Consider the following 25,692-nt stretch of genomic DNA (forward strand, 5'->3'; position numbering starts at 1 on the left):
ATACTATCACTCCTGCCATATCCTATAAGTCACACAGGCCACGACAGGTAAAATGCAAGAGACTCTACAAGGCTGTAAACACCAGAATATGGGGATAACAAGAATATCTAGGAGGATGGCTGCCAAAGATGTATACACGAAATTCATAAATTTCATTTTCCATGTATTCATGGCTATAATAGTATAAAATAATTTTGTAAATTTGCCTGGTATCCTGTGAGACTGTTAAATCTATTTGCTAGATCAAAGAGCATATTTTAAACTCCTTAGCACTTTCTATATAATGAGGATCATATGTTGTTTACACCTTCCTTTTCAAGCTATGCAATTTTTATTTCTTTTTCTTGCCTTACAGCACTGTGTATGACTTTTAGTACAGTGTTAAATATGAATGTCAAAAGCAGTTGTCTTTGCCTTGTCTCAATGTCAGAGAAGTATTCAATCTTTGGTCATTACGTATGAAGTCTGCTGTAGGATTTTCATGCATGTTCTTTATAAAACTGAAGAGGTTGCCCGCTATTCCAAGGCTCCTAAAGGTGTTTAAATGAGTGAAAAATTATGACAAAATCTTTTTCTCCATCTACTGAGATATCATATGTTTTTAAAAGGATAATATAGTGAATTATATTTACTGATTTTCTATTATCTAACCAATGTTTCATTCCATTCATTCATTCATTCATTCATTCAAAGTTAAATTCCACTGGGCCTCATCCTTTATTATACTGCTGAATTCAGTTAGCTCTTATTTGTTAAGCCTTTTTACATTTATCATTATGAGATCTATAGTTTTATTGTAATGTTTTTGTCTGCTTTTGGTAGTAAAGTAATAATACTGGACTCATGAAGAGATTTGTGAAGGTTACATGCTCATCTATTTTCTGAAATAGTTGCAGATAACTGGTATTATACTTTTCTTAAACATTTCTTAAATAAAATTTGTTAATGAAGCTACCTAGCCCTACACTTTTTGTGGGGGGGGGGAAGATTATACTTATGAACCAATATCACTAATACATATAAGGAATGATGAAATTTTCTATTTGTCCTTGGGTCAATTTTGATTGATATTCAAGGAATCTGTCCATTTCATCTAAGTTGTTCAATTTATTGACATAATGTCTCCTCAATCTTCTGAGGTCTCTATCATATATAACTGTGTACACTTGCACATTCCAGAAAACAGTGTGTGACTTCTCTCAGATTTCTTGATCAGAATGGCTAGAACTGCACTAATATAGAAGCCACTAGCCACATGTGGTTTTCAACTTTGATTTGACTGAATCAAATTAAAACTTCAGTTTTCAAATTTTAAATAAATTTCAGGTGCTTAACATGTGACTTTTAGATAGCATAGTTGGAGAACATTTTCATCTTCATAGAAAGTTCTAATGGACAGACCTAGAGTTTTATCAATTTCATTGCTCTTTTTGAAAAGCCAGCTTTTGGGGGCACCTGGGTGGCTCAGCTGGTTGAGTGTCCATTTCTTGATTTCTGCTCAGGTCATGATCCCAGGGTCATGGGACAGAGCCCCATATCAGGCTCTGCACTGAGTGTGTAGCCTGCTTAACATTCTCTTTCTCTCTCTATGCATCTCTCCCCAACTTATGCACATGTGTGGTCTCTCTCTCTCCCTCTAAAAAGAGAAAGAAACACCAGCTTTTGGTTTCCACTGATATTCTCCACCGTTGGCCTACTATGTATTCATGGATTGTAGCTCTTCACTTCTCTCTACTTATTTTCGGTCTAATGTGCTTTTTATTGTAGTTTCATACGGCAAAAGCTTAAATCCTTGACTTTTCTAATATATGACTTAAAGCTATCAATTTTCTTCTAGGCACTTCTTTGGTTGCAGTATGCAAGTTAGGTTATTTCTATTCTCATTCAGATCAAAATACTTTCAAGTTGCCCTTATAAGTTTTTCCTTAACTCATGAGTTATTTATGCATGTTGTTTATTTTCAAAACATTTGAGGATTTCTTGAGGGATGCCTGGCTGGCTCAGTCAGAAGAGCATGTAACTTTTGATCTCAGGGTTATGAGCTCAAGCTCCACACTGGGTGTAGAGATTAGCTAAAAAATACGTATGTATTACTCAGATATCTATTACTGATTTCTATTTTAATTCCATTTTAATCAGACTTAAATTTCATTTGGAATTCCACAGTGGAATTCCATTAATTTTATTTGGTCAGATTAAATTTTCAATCATCTGTGGGACCACACACATTTGTGGGCCTGAGGTGAGGGACATTAAGATAGGCACTATCAGCAAGGTGAGAGTAGTAAGGTATGTGAGGCCTACAGTGCTTCTCTGACAACTGCTGACCCTGTATCTTTTTTTTCAATGTTTATTTATTTGGAGAGAGAGGAAAAAAAACAAAATGGGGAAGGGACAGAGAGAGAGAGAGAGAGAGAGAGAGAGAGAGAGAGATTCTAAGCAGGCTCCAGGCTCCAAACTGTCAACACAGAGCCCACCCAATGCAGGGCCCAATCCCATGAACCACGAGATCATGATCTGAGCTGAAGTCGGGTGCTTAACCAACAGAGGCACTCAGGTGCCCCCTACATTTTAAAATGGTTGAGGGAAAATATACAAATGGAAAAATAATTTTGTGACATGTGAAAATTATATGAAATGTAAATTTCAGTGTCCATAGTAAAGTTTTATTGGAACATAGCCATGTTCATTTATTTATGTATTATCTCTGGTTCCTTTCACAGTAGAACTGAGGTGTTTCAACAGAGACGATAAGACGCATAGAGCTTAAAATATATACTTTCTGGCACTTTGCAGAAAAGTTTACCAACACTTACTATACATTCAAGTTACCATCTGGTGCCACTTCCTTTCATTTTATTTTTTACAGTTCATTGATTTATTTTTCAGAGAGAAAGAGCATGCGCACACATGCACTGCACACACAAGCAGGGCAGGGAGACAAAGGGAGGGAGAGAGAGAATCCCAAGCAGGCTCTGCACAGTCAGTGTACAGTCCAATGCAGGTCTCAAACTCATGAACTGAGAGATCATGACCAGAGGGAAATCAAGAGTCAGACACTTAACCAACTGAGCTGCCCAAGCACCCAAGCTGGGTGCCATTTCCCTTTAGCTTATAGAACTTCCATTATTACTTCTCATAGAATACGTATTATGATGGCAAGTTCTCTCAGATTCTTTTTATCTGAAAACATGTTTATTTAAAGTTCATTTATTGAGAAGTTTTTAATTTTTTTAACATTTATTTATTTTTGAGTAACAAAGAAACACAGATCATGAGCAGGGGAGGGGCAAAGAGAGGGGGACACACAGAATTGGAAGCAGACTCCAGGCTCTGAGCTGTCGGCACAGAGCCGATGCGGGGCTTGAACCCACAAACTGTGAGATCATGACCTGAGCCGAAGTCAGATGCTCAACCAACTGAGCCACCCAGGCACCCTGAGAATATTTTTGCTGATAGTTTAACATTGTGGATAATACAGTGTAGCAACACTAAATTCTGTTTATGTTCTTCTGAAGACTGTTGATTTTTTTTCTAACAGATAGTTAACTTGTCTGAATCTAAACTAAAAATATAGAAATTTTGCCTGAAATTTGGGTTTTGTTTGGGAGGGGCAGGGGACAGCTGTGTTTTGGTTTATTTGGGGCCAGGGTAAGATTTTAATTAGGATTTTTCAACATCTTTCCATCTTCACTGCTTTAAAAAATCAGGTGTTAGTCATGTCATTATTCCCTGTATTTGATATGCCATATTTTTCTCTTCACTGCTTTCAAGACTTTCTCTGTCTTTGACATTTAGCAATTTGCCTACAATGTGCCTAATTATGGTTCTCTTTTATATTTATTCTACTTGGAGGTCATTAATTTTCTTGGATCTCTAAGCCAGGTTTCCAACAAATATGAAAAATTTTCAGCCATTATTTCTTCAAATATTCCTCTGCTTCTTTCTCTCTTCCCTCTACTTACAGGATTCCAACTAAGGCAGGAAGAATTCCATTTTTCTCCCATAGGAGCTCCGCACAGATACAAAAAGTCTCTGTCAAAAAAGCAGCAAACTTGCAAGTCTCACCTACTGCAGTTGTGTCTTTCAAAGGTTGTCTCCAATGTGGTTTGCACTGCTTTGCTGACAGGCTTCTCTGTGCACTCATAGCTGTCAGCCAGGGATGGCTGGCAGAATTCATACTCAAACTTTGGGTTACAGCCCCCTGGCAGCTTTCTTAGTTTCAGGATTTTCCTCCTAAATTCCAAGTTGTTTTGCCAATCTTCAGCTTTGTTCTCTGATACCTCGAGTCACTGTGTTGTGGTTTTCTGTCTCTGGGGCTATGGGAGTGGGGGGAGTACCTTGTGCAAAATCCCACAGATTCACAATTCTTATGCACTACTTTACTTACTTCAAAGAATAAACCCTTCTCTGGTTTCTGCTTCTTTTTGGTATCTTAGTGGAGTTTTTTTGGTCTTTTTCCAATGCTTTCAAATCATTTTGTTATTTAAAATTTTCCCCAGGTTTTATCATTGTTACCTGTGAAAGGGTTCATTCACCTTGCCAATTATCCATTACCTAAAGCTGGTAATCCTCTGTTTTTTAAAAAAAGAATCTCCCAAAATTGAATTTGTAATTTTAAACTTTCTTTTTTTTTTTTAATGTTTTATTTATTTTTGATACAGAGAGAGACAGAGCATGAGCGGGGAAGGGGCAGAGAGAGAAGGAGACACAGAACCGGAAGCAGGCTTCAGGCTCTGAGCTAGCTGTCAGCACAGAGCCTAACACGGGGCTCGAACCCACGAACGTGAGATCTGACCTGAGCCGAAGCCAGAGGCTTAACCGACTGAGCCACCCAGGTGCCCCGGGATTTGTAATTGTATAGAGTATACAATTCTAATTATTTGGTAGCACTATAACAGAAAATGGAATTACTTAAAATAATGGAAAAGCTCCAACTTCCATAAATGTAAAAATAAATTTGCATGTAAACACAGACAAATGTACAATTTCCTCATGCAGCGTATGCTATATGTGGTGCCTTACTATTCTGAACCCATGTCTACCAAACTGGAATACAGTCAAGCCTGGGGTTGTCAGAGAGTCATGAACATCAACAAAGGAAACAAAACACTCGCACCCATTTTAAAGTTAAAAAGAATTAATTTAAACTCCCAAAAAGATTTGTAGGCTGGTTTAAATAATGTCCCATGGATTAAAAGATTTAAAAGGAAGATGGGTAATTGAAGTAAGACTTACTGTATACCTTTTAGAAACAACAGCAATAATCCGTAGTTACACTTAAGGATGATCTTTTAAAAATGAAATACTTACCTTTGTTCTTTCTAAAATAAGAAAACATTTTTAATAGTATTTTTCAAAATGCATTACACATTTCTTATACCAAGACAGTCAAAGTAATAAGAACTGGAAAAAAAAAATCCACATTTGCTTTTAGAAATTTTACTTAGATTCTCCTTTCACTGATAATTAGATACTAAAACTTCATGGAATTTCAATCACAGAACTGTAAAATCAACAAAGTAAATCTGTGATAATTTGTAAAAAGCTCAGAATGTGTAAGTAATTGAGGTCAATTATATGGAAACTGCTGAATTGGGGTTTGAGTATTCTGAAGGACCTCTTTATTTTTACTATGGCAGTAGCAAAATTACTATAATCCCACAATAGGCAAAACAATCTATTTTCATTCAGAATGAGTATAAGAAATAGAGAGGAGGAAATGGAGACCAAGGGCATCTTTTCACACCAATTTTATAAAAAAAAAAGAGAGAGAGAGAGAAAGAGAGGAAAAAAAGAATATCCACCATGATTCTATCATTCTTCCTTAAACCAAAACATTAATATGGTAGCTTTGCTCTAAACCAGACATAGAAAAGTCTGATAGGAGAACTGTAATCAAACTAAGTGGATTAAACAATAATATACAAAAGCAACTGCTGATGTTGAAATTCAAGCACAGGCAAGTATAACAATCAGCCAAAAATTAGAAAGGGACAGAGGAAACTTTTGGTAGTGTTGGATATAGTAATTATATAGATCATGCTGATGATTTCACAAGTACATATATATGTCAAAACTTACCAAACTCTATGCTTTTGCATGCAATTTTACCTCAATTAGATTTCAATAAAGCATTTTTTAAAAATCAGCAGAAAAAAGCATTATTCATTTTTACCCATCACTCAGCTACTTTAAAGACAAAAGTATAAACAAATTCAGGGTCTATAATCAAGTATAATTAACAACTCAAGGATCACAGACAAAGCGTCATCCAAGTTCAGAGAAGAGGTATATCAACTCTTTCAAAAGAAAGAACTTAAGTCTCAAAGGAAGTATCCTGAGACTGGCCAAAGGATTGCAGAAGTCACATTGCCTATGCAATTTATGTCCCACCCTGGTACAAAATGCTCCTGGTTTCCATTTCCAAACAGAAATGTGATCACACAGAGTTTATCAGGATTTGGAGCCTTACTGTACTTCTCTTCCTTGCACCTCTGCAGAATCTCTAAGCTCCTCTGGTGGACTGGGTGTTGGAGAAAGCTAAAACTATCCATACTTTTCAAAATTGCACATGGCGCTGTATCATCATGTCCTTAGGAAGCAAAAGAAAAACAAAAAAATGGAGAAAAGAATAAGATATTACATAAGCCCAAACCAATAGAGAATCAAGGACAATGCTGCCAACTATCTTAAGAATATATATAAATGTATCAAGGAATATGAGTTAAATAAATATTTTTCTAAATTGATTTGAGGAAATTACACAAAAATGAAAGAAAAACATAAAGGTATTTTTTAGATATTCAAAGTATCTTTGTCAGTATTCAAAGTGTTGTGAGAAAACATCATATTAAAATAATTTAAAATATGAGGGAAATTTCAAAGCAATTTGTATGATTTAGCTATTTTTTTAACAGACCCATTTTTATCAGGTCTGAAATATAATTAACATATAGTTGGCAACAATGCAAGGAACAATGCTGGAACACCGAAGAGAAATATACCCAAAACAATTTACCAAAAGTTAAACAATTCTTTCACATATCTTGCAATTAACCACACTTGTAGGAATTCCAACAAGTGTGTCAATGTTTAAAAAGCAGAAAGAAAAGCAAAATAGAGCAGGAAAACCAAGCAGCACTTAGGTATTTATAAATCGGAAAAGAAAGTTGGAAAATTTACCTTACCACCACTTCTTAGTCAAGTGAGAGAGTATCAACTACTAGTGGGAAACAGAAGAGAGCATGTTCACATAAGGACCAAAGCCCCAGATTAGTGCTACTGAAACCGTGAGTCACTCTAGCAATGATAGGGATTTGGGTGATGTCAGTACCATTAATATTAGCAACAGATGGGTTTAAAAGAGAATAGGCATCGCCAATTTTGGAGGGGCAGGGGTACTGAGTATCATTTACTCAAAGACCATCTCTAGAGATGTTAAATTTGTGTAGGTTTGCCTTTAAAAAACAAAAGGGAGGAGAAAAGGGAATGGTTTAATAACAGACAGAGGCAAAGTAAGCAACCCAATGAACTAAAGTTTCATTAGTAAACATTTACTGTATAATTTGGAATGAGATACTATGTATGAATAGTTCTCAACACAGGATCATTTAAAAAGTTACACAGAGGCAGAGTAGTTCAAACAGGTTTGCAAAGCATGGTTTAGTCTAACCATAATTCCTTAAACTGGATCCAGAGAACAGGGATCTACATTTTAGCTAAAGAGATGGAATCTTAAAATATATCATGTAAGAATAAACATATAAGCAGCAGGCTTTTAAAAATGAAATGTGAAAATTATTTTCATATCCAATATTTTAAAAGTACACAAATAAAACACTATCTCATCCACTGTGGAGAGCCCACAGCTGCAAATGTTCAACATCAAAAAGACCCAAATATTATCAAGTTACCTATCATTTCTAGGTCAAAGAATATGTCAGTAAAAATATTCTACACTCATTACCAATAATCCTCCCTACCACGTTTGATAGGCTACTTGAAGAAACAATACTTGGGCTCAGGATAGTCTGTACTTGGTTAGTTGCTAGGGGTAGAAGGTAAATTTCAGTTGAAGGGGACCATTTGAGAAGGGGGAAAAAAAACGAAACAGGCACGTGATGAGTTCTATTTATACTCCCTCCAAATTTTAATTTTAAAAAGCTATCACCAGACTTTTAGGCCCTTCAATAGCTATCTTAATCTGCCTGTCAGAAATAACTTTAAGGAGATTATGGTATTAAAGCCTCTTATGTAAAAGTCCAGGATATTAAATATACTAAATTACTAAGTAGTTTTAAGAAATCACTTGACATTACTACAGTCACTGCACTCTATCTTTTATATAATAAATGCAGCAATGCCATTAATTTTATAATTGTGATGGTTTTATGTCTCACCATCATACCTACCTTTTTTCTTAAAACTTCTTTTATTCTTCTTTCTATGCTTTAATTCTTTACTGTTTTAGACTATAATACTGTTTTGAGACTGTAAGCTGACCTTCCTCTTGTTTGCTGTGTGTAATAACCCCCTGCAAAGGTGATGAGGCTTCCTAGGATAGCTTGGAAGTACATTTTCAGTGAGTGTTCTTGTTTAAGGAGTCTCATAAACTCTTAAAGGATGTTTATTTAATGTTGGTTTATGCTAGTTCCTGGTCTAATTTTGATAATTTCTTAGCTTGAGATCATGCATCAAAAACACACCATAAATTCAGACCCCATACCTATGCATGGTAAAGATACAGGGCACTGATTTTTTTTTTTAAGGTAACTTAGGAAAATCTTATCTAAGGCCTAATGCAGATTGCTTGTTTCTGTGTTCAAGGCCAACAAACAGAATTTTTCAATTCTCTTTTCAGTGACAGAAAAGTCCAAGCTCTTTGAAGATACTACAACACATAACAGGAACTCAATCCTAGCTAGTCATTCAAATCTGAAGCCATTTCTCTGATCCTAAAGCAGTTTCTGTAATGCCAGCTCCCGGCCTTATGACCATAAAGGTATGTCTCATAAACAGTAAAATCCACCAATGTCAAGTGTAAATCTGATAAGCTTAAACAAATATTTCTCCGGGGTGCCTGAGTGGCTAAGTCAGTTAAGTGGGAGAAAGGAACAGGTTACGTGGAAACCATTAAAGCTCTCTGTGAACACAATATGAATGACTTCAGCTTCTCTCCGTGTAAATGAATAAAATGAATGAAACTTTGAACTCTCGATCTTGCCTCTTTTCCCAATACCACAACTGAACTCCCATTTCTGTCTAGTTGTTTTAGGTTGATTAAAGGTCTTCTATGGCTATACCTTTATGAAACTCCAAAATAGCTAAATAAAACATCACTGCTCTTGCTTCTACCATATTGTTATGATCTCCCCTACTCTCTATTCCAGGATCTTTCTTATTCAAGAAGAGGCAAGGTCAATGACACTACTGGAATGTCTTCTCTCATACCTCACTGCTGACCAAGACAAATCATTACCCTTTCTCAGGGCCAACATGTACCTTCACTCAGACTGCCTACTAATATGACTCTATTAAGAACATTTTATGGTTTCCTGGTCACAATATACATTACACAATTTTAACAAATTAATTCTTGAAAAGAATAAATTGAATTAGTTTTTATTTATAAGTATTAAATAAATAACATTGTGTCCTTTAATTTGGGAGTCTATAAAAAATTGTCCAAAAGTAGATTTTAATTTGATATTCTCATTTGTACTTGGTTGGCTTGATGAAGAAAAAGAATGTCAGGGATTTCCATAAGAAAATCCAAAATTTTTTAGCTTACAATCAACCAGTGTTGGTAATCAAGTTAAACTGTTGGCAATTTAGCTAAGAGACCCTAAAACTCTTTTATAAAGATACACTCAAAAGAAAGAAAATATATTGTACTTCGGCAATCTACATCTCCTTTCTTCTTTAAAGTATAAAGTATTATTATCTTTGACCTCTTATTCAAAATATGAACTTGATTACCTTCTGCCTTCCATATATTCCACTTCTACTTAAATAATCTCTAAATCCTATTTCATTTTCATATGTCTGCACTCTATTTATGGTCATTATAAAAGTTCGGAATCTGTTAATCCATTTTCACAGTTATTCCATTAGTTTCCATTTTGCAATGCTACAATGTTCTAATTTAATGGCATCCTTTTATCTTAAACTCATCAGAGAACAGTAAGTGGTGAGAGATGTGGAAGGAGCAAAAAAGCTAAATACTGGCACTGACACTGATAGTACTGTATACTGTACAATTATTTTCTGTAACAAATCTGTTCCATCATTGCCTCAAAATACAAATGAACTATGGATTTTCTTTTTCATGATAAAAATGAAATTTTAAAAGTTAATATATTGAGACTTCCAGGTTATTGGTAATATTCTACTTCTTAATCTAGGTGGTAGTTTCAGGGGCGTTTTCATTTTGTGACAATTCACTGAGCTGTACATTTGGGGGGGGCACACATTTCTGTATGCATGCATGTTATATCCCAAAATAAAGGAGTTTTCAAAAAGTTTATTATATGGAAGCTCTGTGCTGGCCATAAAGGAAAAATAGATTAAAAAACAAAAAGAATCTAGAAATGATCAAAGTAGAAATAATACAGTATCATTTTGATGATCATTAATAACATTACATATCTTTGTACAAATTGATAATAATAAACCTACAACCAGCTTTCACAAATAGAACTTTAAATGCCAAACGAACATACAAATAATGTGGATAATCTTTATAGAAAGCAATATTTTCAATAGTAAATACAAGAAAAGTTTCTTTGCTTTGCTACTCTTTAGCAGGATACTTACCAATTTCTAAAATTTTCAAATTTTTGTAATATTGTAATAAATAAGAACATATCTTAAAGGAAAAAATCTTTCCTTAAAGCTCTTTTCAAAGAGAGCCTCTTAGAAATAATTTTGTAAAAGGAAAGCAGGTTTAAGATATTCCTTTTATTTTCAAAAAAACTGTATTTCAAACCCTATCTATAAAGGCCAGTTTGCACATATTATAACCTGAAAAACAGAAGCTAAGCTCAATTAGTGTCTTCATCTCATTTTAGAAATATAATCTCCCAAATATATGTATTCACCTGAAATATCTAGAAGCTGAGCTTAAAAGTTTTACTGCTAGCACACATGCCAAAAAGTCATATATGTAAGTCTCAGAGTCTTGAAAGCACAGATGTGTCCTAGCACATTTCTACTGAAGCTTCTCCTGGCAGAAAAACTTATTTTAAATGGCTACATACATTATCAGAAAATCTTCACTATGCAGCAATGGTCTAAGACTAGAGCTACAGCAAGCAACAGAGTAGTTTCCATTTAGGTAACAAGTACGTAACAAAAATGCCCTCCCACAGAATGTGAAATATGGCATTTTATGATTTAAGGGGAAAAGACACAGAAAAAGAATTCTGCTTCAATCATTTCTAAATTTCAAAGTAAAATAGCATGAACTAAAATGTATGAAGAAAAGAAACTTAACATTTGTAAATAGATATTTTACATGCGTTATTATTATCTGACTTTACTCCACAATTTTGAAGGCAATATTTTGAAAACTCCTGCTTAATAGTCCCAAAACCTTCTTCAAGAGAAGAAATGATACTTGACTGATTATTGAAGTCAGGTTATCTCCACTAGACTACCCTACTTCCATCCCAATTTTTCTGTCTCCTGATTTATTCTTCCACATTCAACTATGTTTCATTTGGAGTAAAAATTATGGCCTAAGAGGAAAATAGAAAAAGGTATCAATATTTAATTCTGTATAAATGGTAAATATCATTTCACTTTTTTCATTTAAAAATCTTACCAATATCTTACTAAGTGCCTATTATATACCAAGTGTCTTACACACATTACTCCTCTCAGGATTTATTACTAAAAATGTACCAACACACATATATACACAAACACCATATGTCCACTTAACTCAATCATATAGAGTTCACTAGAACTAATCAGATCTGAAAATGATGTTGGGATACGGTAAGAAAACAGAAGAGAACAAAATTATTATGTCTCTACTACTTAAGAAAGGTAAAAAATTAAAAGATGAAATATGGTAAAATACTAATACCTACTGCTTACCAGTTTTTCTCTGAATGTGTCTTTTCCCAGCTTCCCTGAAAGCAACCATGGCTCTGAAAAAAGCTCTGAGAACTGCCCATCGGAAAACCGCTACAGGATCAATTCCAATCATCCCAGAGATAAATGCATTCTTGCTACTTCTTAGAAGAGCTACAATGTCAGGGCGCATATGATCTGTATTTTTTTCCCGGAAGTCCTACATGAAAAAAGTACCAGTGTTATTTCTGAAAAAAATATTGAACCAAGAAGATAATGGGTGATATGTTTGAAAAGTCATTAAGTAAGGACTATAGAAATGATTTCTGTTCTAGGTAGCTAACTGGATCAGATACCTTTCATAAAGTCCAATCCAACCCTAAAACTATTGAATTCTATAATACATTTTTTTAAATTTTTTAATGTTTTTTTATTTATTTTTGATACAGAGAGAGACACAGCATGAGAGGGGGAGGGGCAGAGAGAGAAGGAGACACAGAACCGGAAGCAGGCTCCAGGTTCTGAGCTAGCCATCAGCACAGAGCCTGACGCGGGGCTCGAACCCACGAACTTGAGATCTGACCTGAGCCGAAGCCGGAGACTTAACCGACTGAGCCACCCAGGCGCCCCTATAATACATTTAAATGGGAGTAAATGTTCAACTATTTTATTGCAGCTTGTTAAACAGAGAGCCTCTGTGAAGAAGTATCATATAAAATGACCAGAGAGTTAAATAACAAAAAGAAGGTAGACATAAGACAAGAACAGTGTTCCAAGCAAAGGAAATACCTACTACCTATAGGTGGTGATGAACTAGACAAGATAGGAGATAAGCCCAAAATCCAAGAGCTGGAGCATTCTGGGCATGGGTGAGAGTGGTAGAAGATTTGGCAAATAAATAGATTATATAAGCCCAAGTTGGGAGTTTGGGTCTTATTCAAGTGTGAGGGAAATCCAATGGAAGGCTAATGATATAGCTAAATGTTGTTTTATAAACACCACTGTACACTGCAGAGGGAATGAATTTGTGCAAAGAACTGAAAAAAGGAGAACAGCTACTGCAATATTCCAGGTAAGAGCTGACGGTGACTTTAGACTACATTGGTGGTAATACTGGAAAGAGAAAATAATTATTGCATTTGGGATATGTTTTGGAAGTAAGGCTAGTAATTTGCTGGTGGATTAAAAAAATTTTTTTAATGTTTTATTTATTTTTGATACAGAGAGAGACAGAGCATGAGAGGGGGAGGCACAGAGAGAGAAGGAGACACAGAACCGGAAACAGGCTCCAGATTCTGAGCTAGCTGTCAGCACAGAGCCTGACGCGGGGCTCGAACCCACGAACGTGAGATCTGACCTGAGCCGAAGCCGGAGGCTTAACGGACTGAGCCACCCAGGCGCCCCTAGTAATTTGCTGGTGGATTAGACCACAGTAAGAGAATGACAGAATAAGGGTAACACCTATATTTCGGGTTTAAGTAACTAGATGGATAGAGATGCCATATTGATATGGATAAGCATAGAGAAAAGAGAAGGTCTGGGAAAAGGAAATGAGACCAAGAGATTAGTTTTGTACAAGTAAAATTTGAGATGGTGAGGATGAAGAAAGCAGCAAGTAACATTTACTGAATGGTTATTATGTATGTGGCACTTCTCTAAGCATTTTACATGTGTTATCTCATTTAAGTTCATTCCACCCATATAACAATTCCTTAAGACAGAGAATATTACTATTATTCCTATTTTATAGATAAAGAAACTCAGTCACAGAGAGGTTAACTATCTTGGCCCCTACCACACAGCAAGTAGAACAGGGGTTCAAAGACAACCACTCATAACCACTATACTATAGGTGCATACAGACATCAAGTTAGGCAGATGAACATATGTGTCTAACAATCCTATAGAGACTTCAGAAAATGCCTATGAATATCATTATCCCCATGGATTTTTAAAGCAAGATAGTATAATCTAAGGAGCATAAATAGGCAATAAAAACCACCTGCCAATGGAAGTTGGAAGGAATAGAATAGAAGAAAATGGGTTAAAATACTCCATAGAATGATAAGGAAGACAAAAAACTTAAACTCATAAAAGAAGGTTCCAGACCAATATGTATAGTCCAGGCATTTTACTATAACCACTCTCAGATGAAAGGATTAAAACTTGATGAGTCAATCACCCAGAGCTGGTGCAACTTCACAGAACAGCTCTAACTCAGAATTCTATGAGGAGCATGCTAGGTATGATGTTCTCTAAAGGCAGTTTGGACTCATCCTATTAACCTTTAGGGATTTCCTTTCCTGTTCTTTGCTCTCCTGAGAACAGGAGAAGAGGGAAAACAAGCCAGAAATCTTGGTCCTTGGTTTTTCCCTAACCACCTTTTGAGCAAAAGATATATTATAAAAGTTAGTGAAACTGAGTAAGAATTTTCAAATCCAAATCACTACCACCACCATCAGAAACTAATATCTACCAATGGGAGACAAGATGACAGACACTAAGTTAAGGACCATACATAACCTATTCAATTCTGACAATTACTTACTAAAACAGAATAATTATAAGCCATACTTTACTGATAAGTAAACAGAAAGATAAAGAAACTCACGAAAGGTCAATCATATTAAGTACTACAGGAACTGAAACACTAGTCTGTTCTATACCAAAGACCAGCCATCCTATTAATAACTATACTGTACAACATAAAATTCTCAAATTCTTTTCCATGATGACTGTCAAATATTGATGGGAGACCTTCATTTTCCAAATTTAATGGCCTCATCTGTCTTCAGAGATCCATATTTCCTAAATATATTTCATAATCTAATATTATTCTTGAAAGTTTCTTCTTGGATTCTTTAACACCTCTTGTGATTTACTACTTACTTACCTTTTATGCTGCACATTCTCAGTCCCTACTGCTGGTTCCATATTTGAAATTCTTAGGGTTTGGTCCTATGTACTTTTATAATTTTCACTCCAATGACCTTACATCAGGTGATCCCAACCATAATCATAATCTTAAAACACTACCTGTATGATGAAGCCCAAATCCGTATTTACGGCTCATCTCTTTCTTGTTATCCACTTATACATCTTAAAGGGACCTCAAACTTGAAAGATGATGAGTAAGACTAGTATTACTTAAATGTTTGGAAGCATTCACCAGTAAAATCATGTGGGCCTGGAATTTCCTTTGTGGGAAAGTTTTAAACCACTGATTTAAATTACTTAACAGAAATAGGACTCTCAGGTTTGCCTGTATTTTTAAGTGTCAGTGTTGAGGACGTTTTTCACGGAATTTTCCACTTTCATGTTATCAAGTTTATTGGCAAAATATATTCACATCCTTTTAATATTTGTTGAGTATGTAGTTAAGTCCTCTTTTTCTTTTCTGATATTTGTAATTTTTAAACTTTTTCTATTGCCAGTTATTTTCTATTCCCTTTTACTTATTTTCTGTTATCTTTTTAAGAAACTAATTTTTGGCTTTGACAATTTCTCTCTTGTATGCTTGCTCTCTACTGCATTATTTCTGGTCTTCCCTTTATTATTTCCTTCTAATTTGGTAGAGTGGAGTTAATTTCCTATTCTTTTTTTAATTTCTTGAAATGGAAGCTTAATTTCTTTCAACCATTCTTCCTAATACATGTTTTTAAAGTTATAAATCATTGCTTTAAATGCATCCTACCAATTACTACCAAATATGCAAATTTTGGCATGTATTTTCATTAATGCTCAGTTTGAAATTAGCATTATATTGTAATTTCTTTTTTGACTCATTGGTTACACAGAAGAACTGTGCTTAATTTCTAAATACCCAAAGACTAATTATCCTTTTGATATACCAAGTAGGTTGGTTTTTAACATTACAGTTCAATTTTTTCTGTTTTTACTAATTTTGTGCCTTATTCTGTTAATTACTGAGAAATATGTATAAAAATCTACAACTGGGACACCTGGGTGTTTCAGTCAGTTGAGCAACTGACTTCAGCTCAGGTCATGATCTCACAGTTGTGGGTTCAAGCCCCGTATCAGGCTCTGTGCTGACACATCAGAGCCTGGAGCCTGCTTTGGATTCTGTGTCTCCCTCTCTCTCTGACCCTCCACCACTTAAGCTCTGTCTCCTCTCTCAACCTCTCTCAAAAATAAATAAACATTAAAAAAAATTTTTTTTAATCTACAACCAGATGGACTTTTCTAGTTCTACTTTTGTTCTCCCTTTGGTTTTTATATATTGTATCAAATCATTAGGTACATGCAACTTTTGATGACTGTGTGCTCTTGTCAAACTGGCCCCTTTTATTGTTATGAAATGGGCCTCTTTACCTTTAGAAATACTTCTTGCCTTAAAGTCTACTTTGTCTGATAATGCAATTATACACCAGCTTTTTTTTAGTTACCGTTTGTGTCGTATATATTTTTCCATACTTTTACTTTCAACCAGCCTGATAATATGAATGAATAATCCATACAAGTGTATATATGATTCCATTTATCTGAAATTTAATAACAAGTAAAACTAAGGATAAGAAATGAGGATAGTGGTTATCTCTACATAGGGGAGAATGAGCTGGGGAGGGGCATGAAAGAAATCTGTACACTTTAGATTTATTTATGCGTTTTATGCACCTCACTATATATAGCTCAAGTCTTCTTGTTTTTGTTTAAACTGCATTTTAAAAATCTTTTTTTAAATAAGGTAAAACTGACATGTAATGTTTAAGGTATACAATATGTTAATTTGATACATTTATATACTGCAAAATGATTACCACTATAGCATTAGCTAACACCTCCATGAGGTCATATAATTATCATTTCTTTTCTGTGGTGAGAACATCTAAAATCTGGTCTCTTCACAACTTCAAAGACAATGCTATTATCACAATGGTAATTTTACTTGCAATGCTGTGCATCAGCTCTCCAGAACTGCAAGTTTGTATCCCTTGCCCAACATCTTAATTCCTCCATCCCCCAGCCCTGGTAACCACCACTCTATTCTGTTATTCCTTTTTTTTATTTTTTTCCAACAATTTACTTATTTTTAGAGACAGAGTGTGAGCGGGGAGAGGGGCAGAGAGAGTTAAGACACAGAATCCCAAGTAGGCTCCAGGTTCTGAGCTGTCAGCACAGAGCCTGACATGGGGCTTGAACTCACGAACCGTGAGATTATGACCTGAGCTGAAGTGAGATGCTTAACCAACTGAGTCACCCAGATGCCTCTATTCTGTTATTCTTAATATTTATTCTAAAATCTATTCCCTCTTGTCTTTTCTATCTCAGGAAACAGCACTTTAAATTCACCCATTGGCTATAGTCAGAAGTCACTTACTTACCTAGAATAAATCAATCAGGTTTTACTGATTATACCTCCAAAATTTATCTCATAATCATCTAGGTCTCCTGCATCTCTACTGCCACCCTAGTGGTTCAGCTTCCCTTAACATTTCACCTCAACTATTTAAAAAAAAGCTCCTAATTGATCTCCCCACTTCCTCTCTCATCCTTTACTATTCCTTTTCCTCAAAGGAATCAAAGCAATCATTTAAAAACATAAATCACATCCTCTGTTTAAAATCTTTTCATGGCTCCCTATATTAAGTTCAACAAAAACAAATTCCTTTAACTTGGCCTAAAAAGCCATGAATTAACTTGCTGCCCATTCTCTGAATTCATTTCATGCCACTATCTCCCTTGCTTACAATAATCTAGTAACATTGGCCTGTTTCCAATTATTTTAACATATTAATTCTTTCCCACCTCATGTCCTAGAATATTCATCATCCCAACTCCTCACCAAGGTAATGCTTGCTTCAGGTTAACTCTCAAAAATTTGAGTTTTCAGAGAGGTATTCATGGATCTCCAAATTCAAAATCTACTATTTCACTACTTTCTCTCATAGAACTCCTTTATTTACAGCAATACCCATTTATCTATATTACACACACACACGTATGTACTGAGCCAAGAATAGGTCTGTCTAGTTTATTACTAAATCATTCCAAACACTTGGGACAGGGTCTGACACATAGCCTGTATTTAACAGACACTTCCTAAATTAGCGAAGCATCGATGAATGAACGAGTGATCTCTAACTTCAAGACCCAAGAAAAAAGATAGATATTGCTCCACTATTCTCCATACCATCACCACCTTGCCTGGGAAATTATATTAAATGGCAAGCTTAAACATCATGCGGTTGAAGGGTAATGGGCTCACTAATTACAAACAAGAAATGGACACAATTTGAAGATTCCCCTCTGCAGGAGTTAAGAGTTTCAATATATTCATTAGGAGTGCAAACTCACAAATACCAAATGGTGCACAAAGACAAAATCTGTCAATCCTCATGGATGTAGGGAAGAAAAAATTCAACAAACTACATAATAGTGGATTTAAGAGATATTTATGTTATCTATTCTTTTATATTCAAAGAACTATTTGAAGGGACTGATATCAAGTTTATCTATAGGAAGAAACCAACAAAAATATCATGTAAGACAGCAATATATTGCAAGGTAGGATATGAGGATTAGTAGCATTCTTATAAAATGTCTCTTAATTGTTACTGATCAAGAGCCTCCATAGACTACAAAGAAGGTAGTGTGACAGGGATGATAATATAGTGAAGAACACACTTATACCCTGAAAGCTTTTAACGAGAAATTTACTGACCTTTACCCCATATTTTACTTTCCCCGCATAATGCTTTATAATGAAAGCAGGCTCCATCACAGCTGGAAATTCAATGTAAGAATTCTCTTCATGTTGATGCTTAAATTTATCTAGCAATGTTTGATTTGTAGCCTGTGGAAAGCTGAATTAAAAACAAAAACAAAAACACTAAAGAAAGATGCACTAGTTAATAGTCTTAAAAAAAACCCTTATAATTACATTGCCATCTAACACATGCAGTAAATTACAAAGAGCAAATTATATTATCTCATCTGATTCTTCTAACAAGCTAAAAAGTGAATACAACAAGGATTGGTGTTTTATAAATGAGAGATCACAATTCATGATTTACCCAGACTCACACGTGTCAAGTAGCACAATTGAGAAATAAACTTGGGTCTTTAGACTTTTTTTTTAATGTTTTATTTATTTTTGATACAGAGAGAGACAGAGCATGAGAGGAGGAGGGTCAGAGAGAGAGGGAGACACAGAATCCGAAGACAGGCTCCAGGCTCTGAGCTAGCTGTCTGCACAGAGCCAGACGCGGGGCTCGAACCCACGAACGTCAGATCTGACCTGAGCCAAAGCCAGAGGCTTAAACAACTGAGCCACCCAGGCGCCCCAAGGGTCTTTAGACTTTTCACTTAGGTTGCACTGTGTGACAATACCATAAAACCCACAGAATAAAACTCAAATGATCCACGGTTTGGGGCCAAGAACTTCCAAAAACAAAATGATCTCCCAATTTGAACAGGTCCTTTAAATCCAGAAGTCATTTTTTGTTTTCCTATTTCTTGATAAATAAATTAAGTAGCAATTTTTGTACCTATACCAGTTACTATATAATTTTATACAAGATCTATTATTATTTCAAATATACATCAATAGGTTTATACTCATGATAAGCATTTCATATCTAGGGATCATTCAAATGATACCTATTAGGAAGTAATTACACAATAGGGGTGCCCGGGTGGCTCAGTTGGTTGAGCGTCCAGCTTGAGCTCACTCATAATCGCATGGTCCATGAGTTTGAGCCCTACATCAGGCTCTGTGCTGACAGCTCAGAGACTGGAGCCTGCTTCCAATTCTGTGTTTCCCTCTCTCTCAGCACCTCCCCCACTCACTCACTCTTTCTCTCAAAAATAAATATTAAAAAAAAGTTTTTTTAAATAATAATTACAATAATGGGAAATTTCATTACTTTATAAAGCAGCTGCTAATCAAGTTTCCTGATTAGTAAGTTCTTCCTTACACTGAGCCAAAATCTGTCTCTCTGTAATTTCCGGCCACATGGCTTACCCCCAGGACCTTCTGGGTAATGGCAAAGAGTTGATAGTCTCTTATGTCTTAGTTCAGTGGGTATAATGTTAAGCTAGACATCAGGTGACCTAATTATTAAATATTTGACAGAAAAGTGACAGAAAACTTATATACTTTCCATCACTTCAGTTTCTCGATTTCTAGATTTCCCATCTCATAAGATAATTTACTTTATATAATACTTTTAGAGAGCACTGAAAACACTGTGGAGGGTGCCAAATGAAATTTTATTTCTGAAGCTTATATATAAGATTGGTATACTACACAGTGGTATAAAGAATATCAAATACTTGGCCAATGTTGCTATTTACCACTTGCACAGTTGTGGCAGACACTGCTAATCTATCATGATATTCTTTGCTGATAAACCTGAAAACTACAAACACATCTCATGTAAAACCCAATTCAAGAAGAGAGAAACATGCAACAACAAAAAATATGCTAACAAATTTAACATCAAAGTAACTCTTTAGAAGAAATCTGGAAAAACTCAAGGAAAGAATGCATTCAATGCTGAAGTGCATCCAATTTTCCTAGACACACACACACACTAACATGCATTCAAGGAAACTTTGGCTCATTATTTTATTATATAAGAAGAAAATATCAGAGTTAAAAAGTCATGAAAATTCCAAATGGCCAAGAGCAAAACTGAAAGCATCATACTCACTTGCTTTCTTCATCCAAAAGATGGAGCAGTCCTGTTGGTTTCTTGCTAATAAGATTGATGCAACAGGTATTATCAATATAATCTATATTGTGCCAGCTAATACCTTCAGTTCTATACTCCTCCTAGGAAACAACAAATTCACAATTTATTCAACTCACAGAAAATAACTTACATGATAATGAAGACCAAAAAGCTTTTGCCAGGCTTAAAAGAACTTTCTAAACTTTTCTTTTTTAAATCGCTATTCTACACAATGGAAGAATGTTTAATTTAGGCGGTATAAAATCTTTATATAGTATATGTCTGTTTCATTAAAAGGTATATGTAAACCAATTTTTTTTGTTGTTGTTAGAATGCTATTTGTAATATTACTCAGGTGAAAGTTTAGGGCTGGATTTGTTTTAGCCACCCTATTTGTGGACTGCACCAAGGAAAAATGGAAAATGAAGGAGCCTAATTTCTCCCACATTACCGAAAATCATCAAAAAGGACTGAGTTTTTGTGGGATTATCAACAATGAAATTAATGAAACAATGTCTGGGAAAAGAAAAAACCATCACCTACAGTGATCACTGATACCATACGGAATTCATACATACTGCACTTAGGTAAAATAAAACCCTTGGTGGAGTTGGGGGCTGGGGAACTCGTAGAATACATTTTTTTTTAAGTTTCAAATTCCAAGATTTAAAAAAGTCAAAGCTCAGGCCTTGAGCAACTATTCCAAACACTGTCATTAGGCTCCTATTGTTTTTAACTTTTTCTCTAAACTGGGAAAAATTTGCTTTTAAACTGATTTTCAGAATGAGGCCCCCGAAAATCTTTTAAGTTTCTACAGGGCAGTGATATTTAGGCACAAAGGAAATACACTGATAACATTCACACTCTTCTCTGCAAATATGGTGGCTGTGCAAATTAGTGATTTTGTGATTTTTATCATTCTTTGGATATTATCATCATCATCATCATCATTATCATCATCCTATAAAGGAGAATGGTAGTATATAAGTTAGTTACTCTAATTGGGAAAGGCATATGCTTGTGCTCACTTCAGCAGCATATATACTAAAATTCGAATGATAAAGAGAAGATTAGCATGGCACATGTCCAAGGATGACATGCAAATTTGAAAAAGATAATTATTTCCACTTAATAATTTCACAAAGAAGTAATTGCTATATGAAGGTTTTATGATCCTGTTTCTTCTTTTTTGTAGTGTGGTTAACAAGCATACTAGATAATAGGAACATATGGACTCTTACACATATTAATAGCAGTCTAATATCCTTCCTCATCTCCTCTTCCCAATTATAATTTATATGCCCTTGCCAAAGTGAACTATTATCCTAACTTCTCATACCACTGATAAGATTCACCTGTTTACAAATAAAAATAGAACCATACAGGGGTGCCTAGATGACTCAGTCAGTGAGCATTCAACTTCATCTTAGGTTTCTGAGCTTCAGTCCTGTATCAGGTTCTGTGCTGACAGCTCAGAGCCTGGAGGCTGCTTCAGATTCTGGGTCTCCCTCTGTCTCTGGCCCCTGCCCTGCTTACACTCTGTCTCTCTCTCTCTCTCAAAACTAAACAAACATTAAATTTTTTTTTCTTTAATTTCCTGGCTAACCCATTCATTCTTTAGGAGGGTGTTATTTAACCTCCATGTATTTGAGGGCTTTCCAAATTTTTTCTTGTGGTTGACTTCAAGTTTCCTAGTGTTGTTATCTGAAAATATGCATGATATGATCTCGATTTTTTTGTACCTGCTGAGGGCTGATTTGTGATCTATTCTGGAGAATGTTCCATGTGCACCTGAGAAGAATGTGTATTTTGCTGCTTTGGATGACATGGTCTCCGTACATCTGTTAAGTCCATCTGGTCCAATGTGTTATTCAAAGTCATTGTTTCCTTGTTGATTTTCTGCTTAGATGATCTGTCCATTGCTGTAAGTGAGGTATTAAAGTCTCCTACTATTATGGTGTTACTATCAGTAAGTTTTTTATGTTTGTTATTAACTGATGTAAATATTTGGATGGTGCCTAGTTGGGGGCATAAATATTTACAACTGTTAGATCTTCTTGATGGAGGGACCCTTAATTATGATATAATGCCTTTCTTCTTCTATTCCAGTCTTTGTTTTAAAATCTAGTTTGTCTGATAAAAGTATGGCTACTCCAGCTTTTTTTTGACATCCATTAGCATGTAGCATGATAGATGGCTCTCCATCCCCTCACTTTGAATCTGTAGTTGTCTTTAGGTCTAAAGTGAGTCTCTTGTAGGTAGGATACAGATGGGCCTGTCTTTTGATTGGTTGTAAAATATTTATATACAATTTATGAATCCACTGCAGTACTGATAGACATTTTTAGTCAGTAATTTTTAGCCATTAAGATAATGCCATTATTAACATTTGTACACAAAACTTTTGGTGTGTATATATGCATTATGAGAGTGAAAACACAGGCTTATAAACTATACATGTATAACCTCAGTAGATACTGCCAAACAGTTTACTAAAGCAGATATACCAATTTATGTAACCACCACCTGTGTATAGGACTTTCCCATGCACACTATCTCTAATAGTTGTATTACCAGTCTTTTTCATTGTAGTCATTCTGAGGACTAGGGGTATCTCACTGTGGTTTTAATTTTAATTCCATTATAATATGTGAAAAATATTTTCTTATGTTTACTGTCAGTCCATTTGTATGTCCTCATATGCTTATGTCCATAATAAAAACTCTGAGGAAAAATCCCTGCCTTAGGGGAGAGCATTCAGTCTATTTCCATTAAGTTTAATATTAACTATAGATTTTTGTAAATGCCCTCTTCAACTAGTTATGTAATGAATGGTTATGTAATAGTATCAAATGATTTTTATACTTTTACTGAGATCACCATAAGTCTTTTTTTCTTGTTTTGTTAGCAGATGAATTAAATAGATTGATGATTAGATGTAACACACACCAGGAAAAAACTCCACTTGGTTCTGATATATTATCCTTTTGTACATCTTGCTGGATTTCACTTGCTAATACTTGTTCAAAATTTTTTAATCGATGTTTAGGAGTTAATATCACCTTAATTTCCACTCCTAATAATCCTTGAAAGACCTGGATCGGGACAGATCACACATTGTGAATTGACGCTTTTTCTACTCCACTTAAGAATTTATGTCAAACTGATAATTTTTTCAGTGTTGGCAGAATTCACCAATGGAGCCACCTTGGCTTACAATGTTTTTTATGGAAAGGCTTTCAATTACTTATTGAAATTTTTTAATAGTTACAAGAATCAGATTTCTTCTGTGTCAGTATTGAAAAATTTCTTTCCTATCATTTGATAGGTTTCCTTATGGACATATAGTTGTGCAGTGTATCCGATTATCTTTTTAATATGCTTAGGATCCATGGTGATGTGTTCTTCATAAACTAGAATTTTGGTTATTTGTATCCCTGTCTTTCTCTGTCACTCCCTCATCCAAGGGAGTGACAGAGAAAGACAGGGATGTTTAAAAATGTTTAAAAACATTTTTAAAAGGGGCATATGGGTTAGCTCAGTCGGTTAAGTGTCCGACTGTGGTTCAGGTCATGATCTCACAGTCTGTGAGTGAGTTCGAGCCCCACGTTGAGCGCTGTGCTGACAGGTCAGAGCCTGGAGCCTGCTTCAGATTCTGTGTCTCCCTCTCTCTCAGCTCCTCCCCCACTCATGCCTTACTTCTCTCTCTTTCGCTCTCTCTCTCTCTCTCTCAAAAATAAATAATGTTTAAAAAAAAATTTTTAAAAACACTTTTAATGTTTTTATTTTTTGGAGAGACAGAGTGCAGATAGAATAAGCCCTGTAGAACTTCACTTACTTAAATGTAACCCAATGCCTTCAAACATATTTTGTTCATTTTTTTAGGTGTTCTCCGAAGACAAATTTCCTAGTTTGACATCCCCAGAAACAATAGAGACAAGAGAAAAACTCACTAGATTATAAACCCCTCAGAGAAGATCCCCGCACACTAAATTTGCTGTCTTCAATGCCTATCACAATGCGTGACACACAACTGTTTTTCAATTTAGTGATGAGCCAATGACTTGAAGGACAATTCTGAGCAAATAAAGGAAATCAAAGAACAGTACTATAAATAACAACTCTAAGTATATTTTCAAATCACGGAAACTTCTTCTGGTCTCCTACTCTACATTAACTTTACATATACCTTGAGTGAGGTCTCAGAATCACACACTCATGGACTATATCCTTCCCTCCAGTTCACTCCCACCAGTCCATCTTCAACAGTTCAAATCCTCTGATAAATATACTTCAAATAGCTCCTAATTTTTCAAGAGAAAAATTCCAATCTCCTCTGCATGACATATAAAGTTGATAACCATATGACTCTATATTTCATAAACTAATCTTCCTCTTCCTCCCACTCTCTATCCTTATATCCTGTATTTTAGCTACACAGAACTATTTTCAGTTCCTCAAAAGTGCCATGCTGTTTTATGCTTCACAGAATAAGGATATTGTTATCTTTGTTTAAAGTATCTTTTCTCCATTGGCAATCTGGCAAACTCAACCTTCTATTCAAAACCATATTCCCAAATCGCCTCTGGAAATCTTTGCAGACTTTCAGGAAACTCTAATCAACTTCATCCTTTAATCACTATTTTAACTTTCTGATTTTGACGCTCACCATCCTACAGGGCAGTTATTATACCTGTCTCCCATCCTATATGTCTATATACAATCTTTAGGTTAACTTTAGTACAGATGTTTACTCCCAAAGCATGTTTGACAGCTTTTTATTTCTATCTTCATTTTCAAAAAGTTTTATCTACTTGACTAATTTTGTATTTGACTGAATTTAACAAATAGTCACTGTGTATCCATCTCATCATATATATATATATATATATATATATATATATATATATATATA

General features: G+C 35.0%; 1 protein-coding gene and 1 non-coding gene across 2 annotated transcripts in view; one reads left to right on the forward strand and one right to left on the reverse strand.

The window, feature by feature from the left end:
- MYO9A (myosin IXA) overlaps nt 1-25,692 on the reverse strand; it is a 269,955-nt gene that overhangs the window by 154,519 nt on the left and 89,744 nt on the right. The window contains exons 11-14 of the mRNA XM_029952268.1: nt 20,757-20,878; nt 18,764-18,905; nt 12,106-12,301; nt 6,476-6,595 (exon numbers count right to left, since the gene is read on the reverse strand). Coding sequence (XP_029808128.1) covers nt 6,476-6,595; nt 12,106-12,301; nt 18,764-18,905; nt 20,757-20,878 — 580 coding nt within the window. The remainder of the gene's footprint in view (nt 1-6,475; nt 6,596-12,105; nt 12,302-18,763; nt 18,906-20,756; nt 20,879-25,692) is intronic.
- On the forward strand, nt 21,798-21,904 carry LOC115303115. Its single transcript, XR_003913830.1, has one exon. It is a non-coding gene; the product is annotated as a U6 spliceosomal RNA (small nuclear RNA).

Source organism: Suricata suricatta, chromosome 9, assembly GCF_006229205.1.
Source record: "Suricata suricatta isolate VVHF042 chromosome 9, meerkat_22Aug2017_6uvM2_HiC, whole genome shotgun sequence".
Lineage (NCBI taxonomy): Eukaryota > Metazoa > Chordata > Mammalia > Carnivora > Herpestidae > Suricata > Suricata suricatta.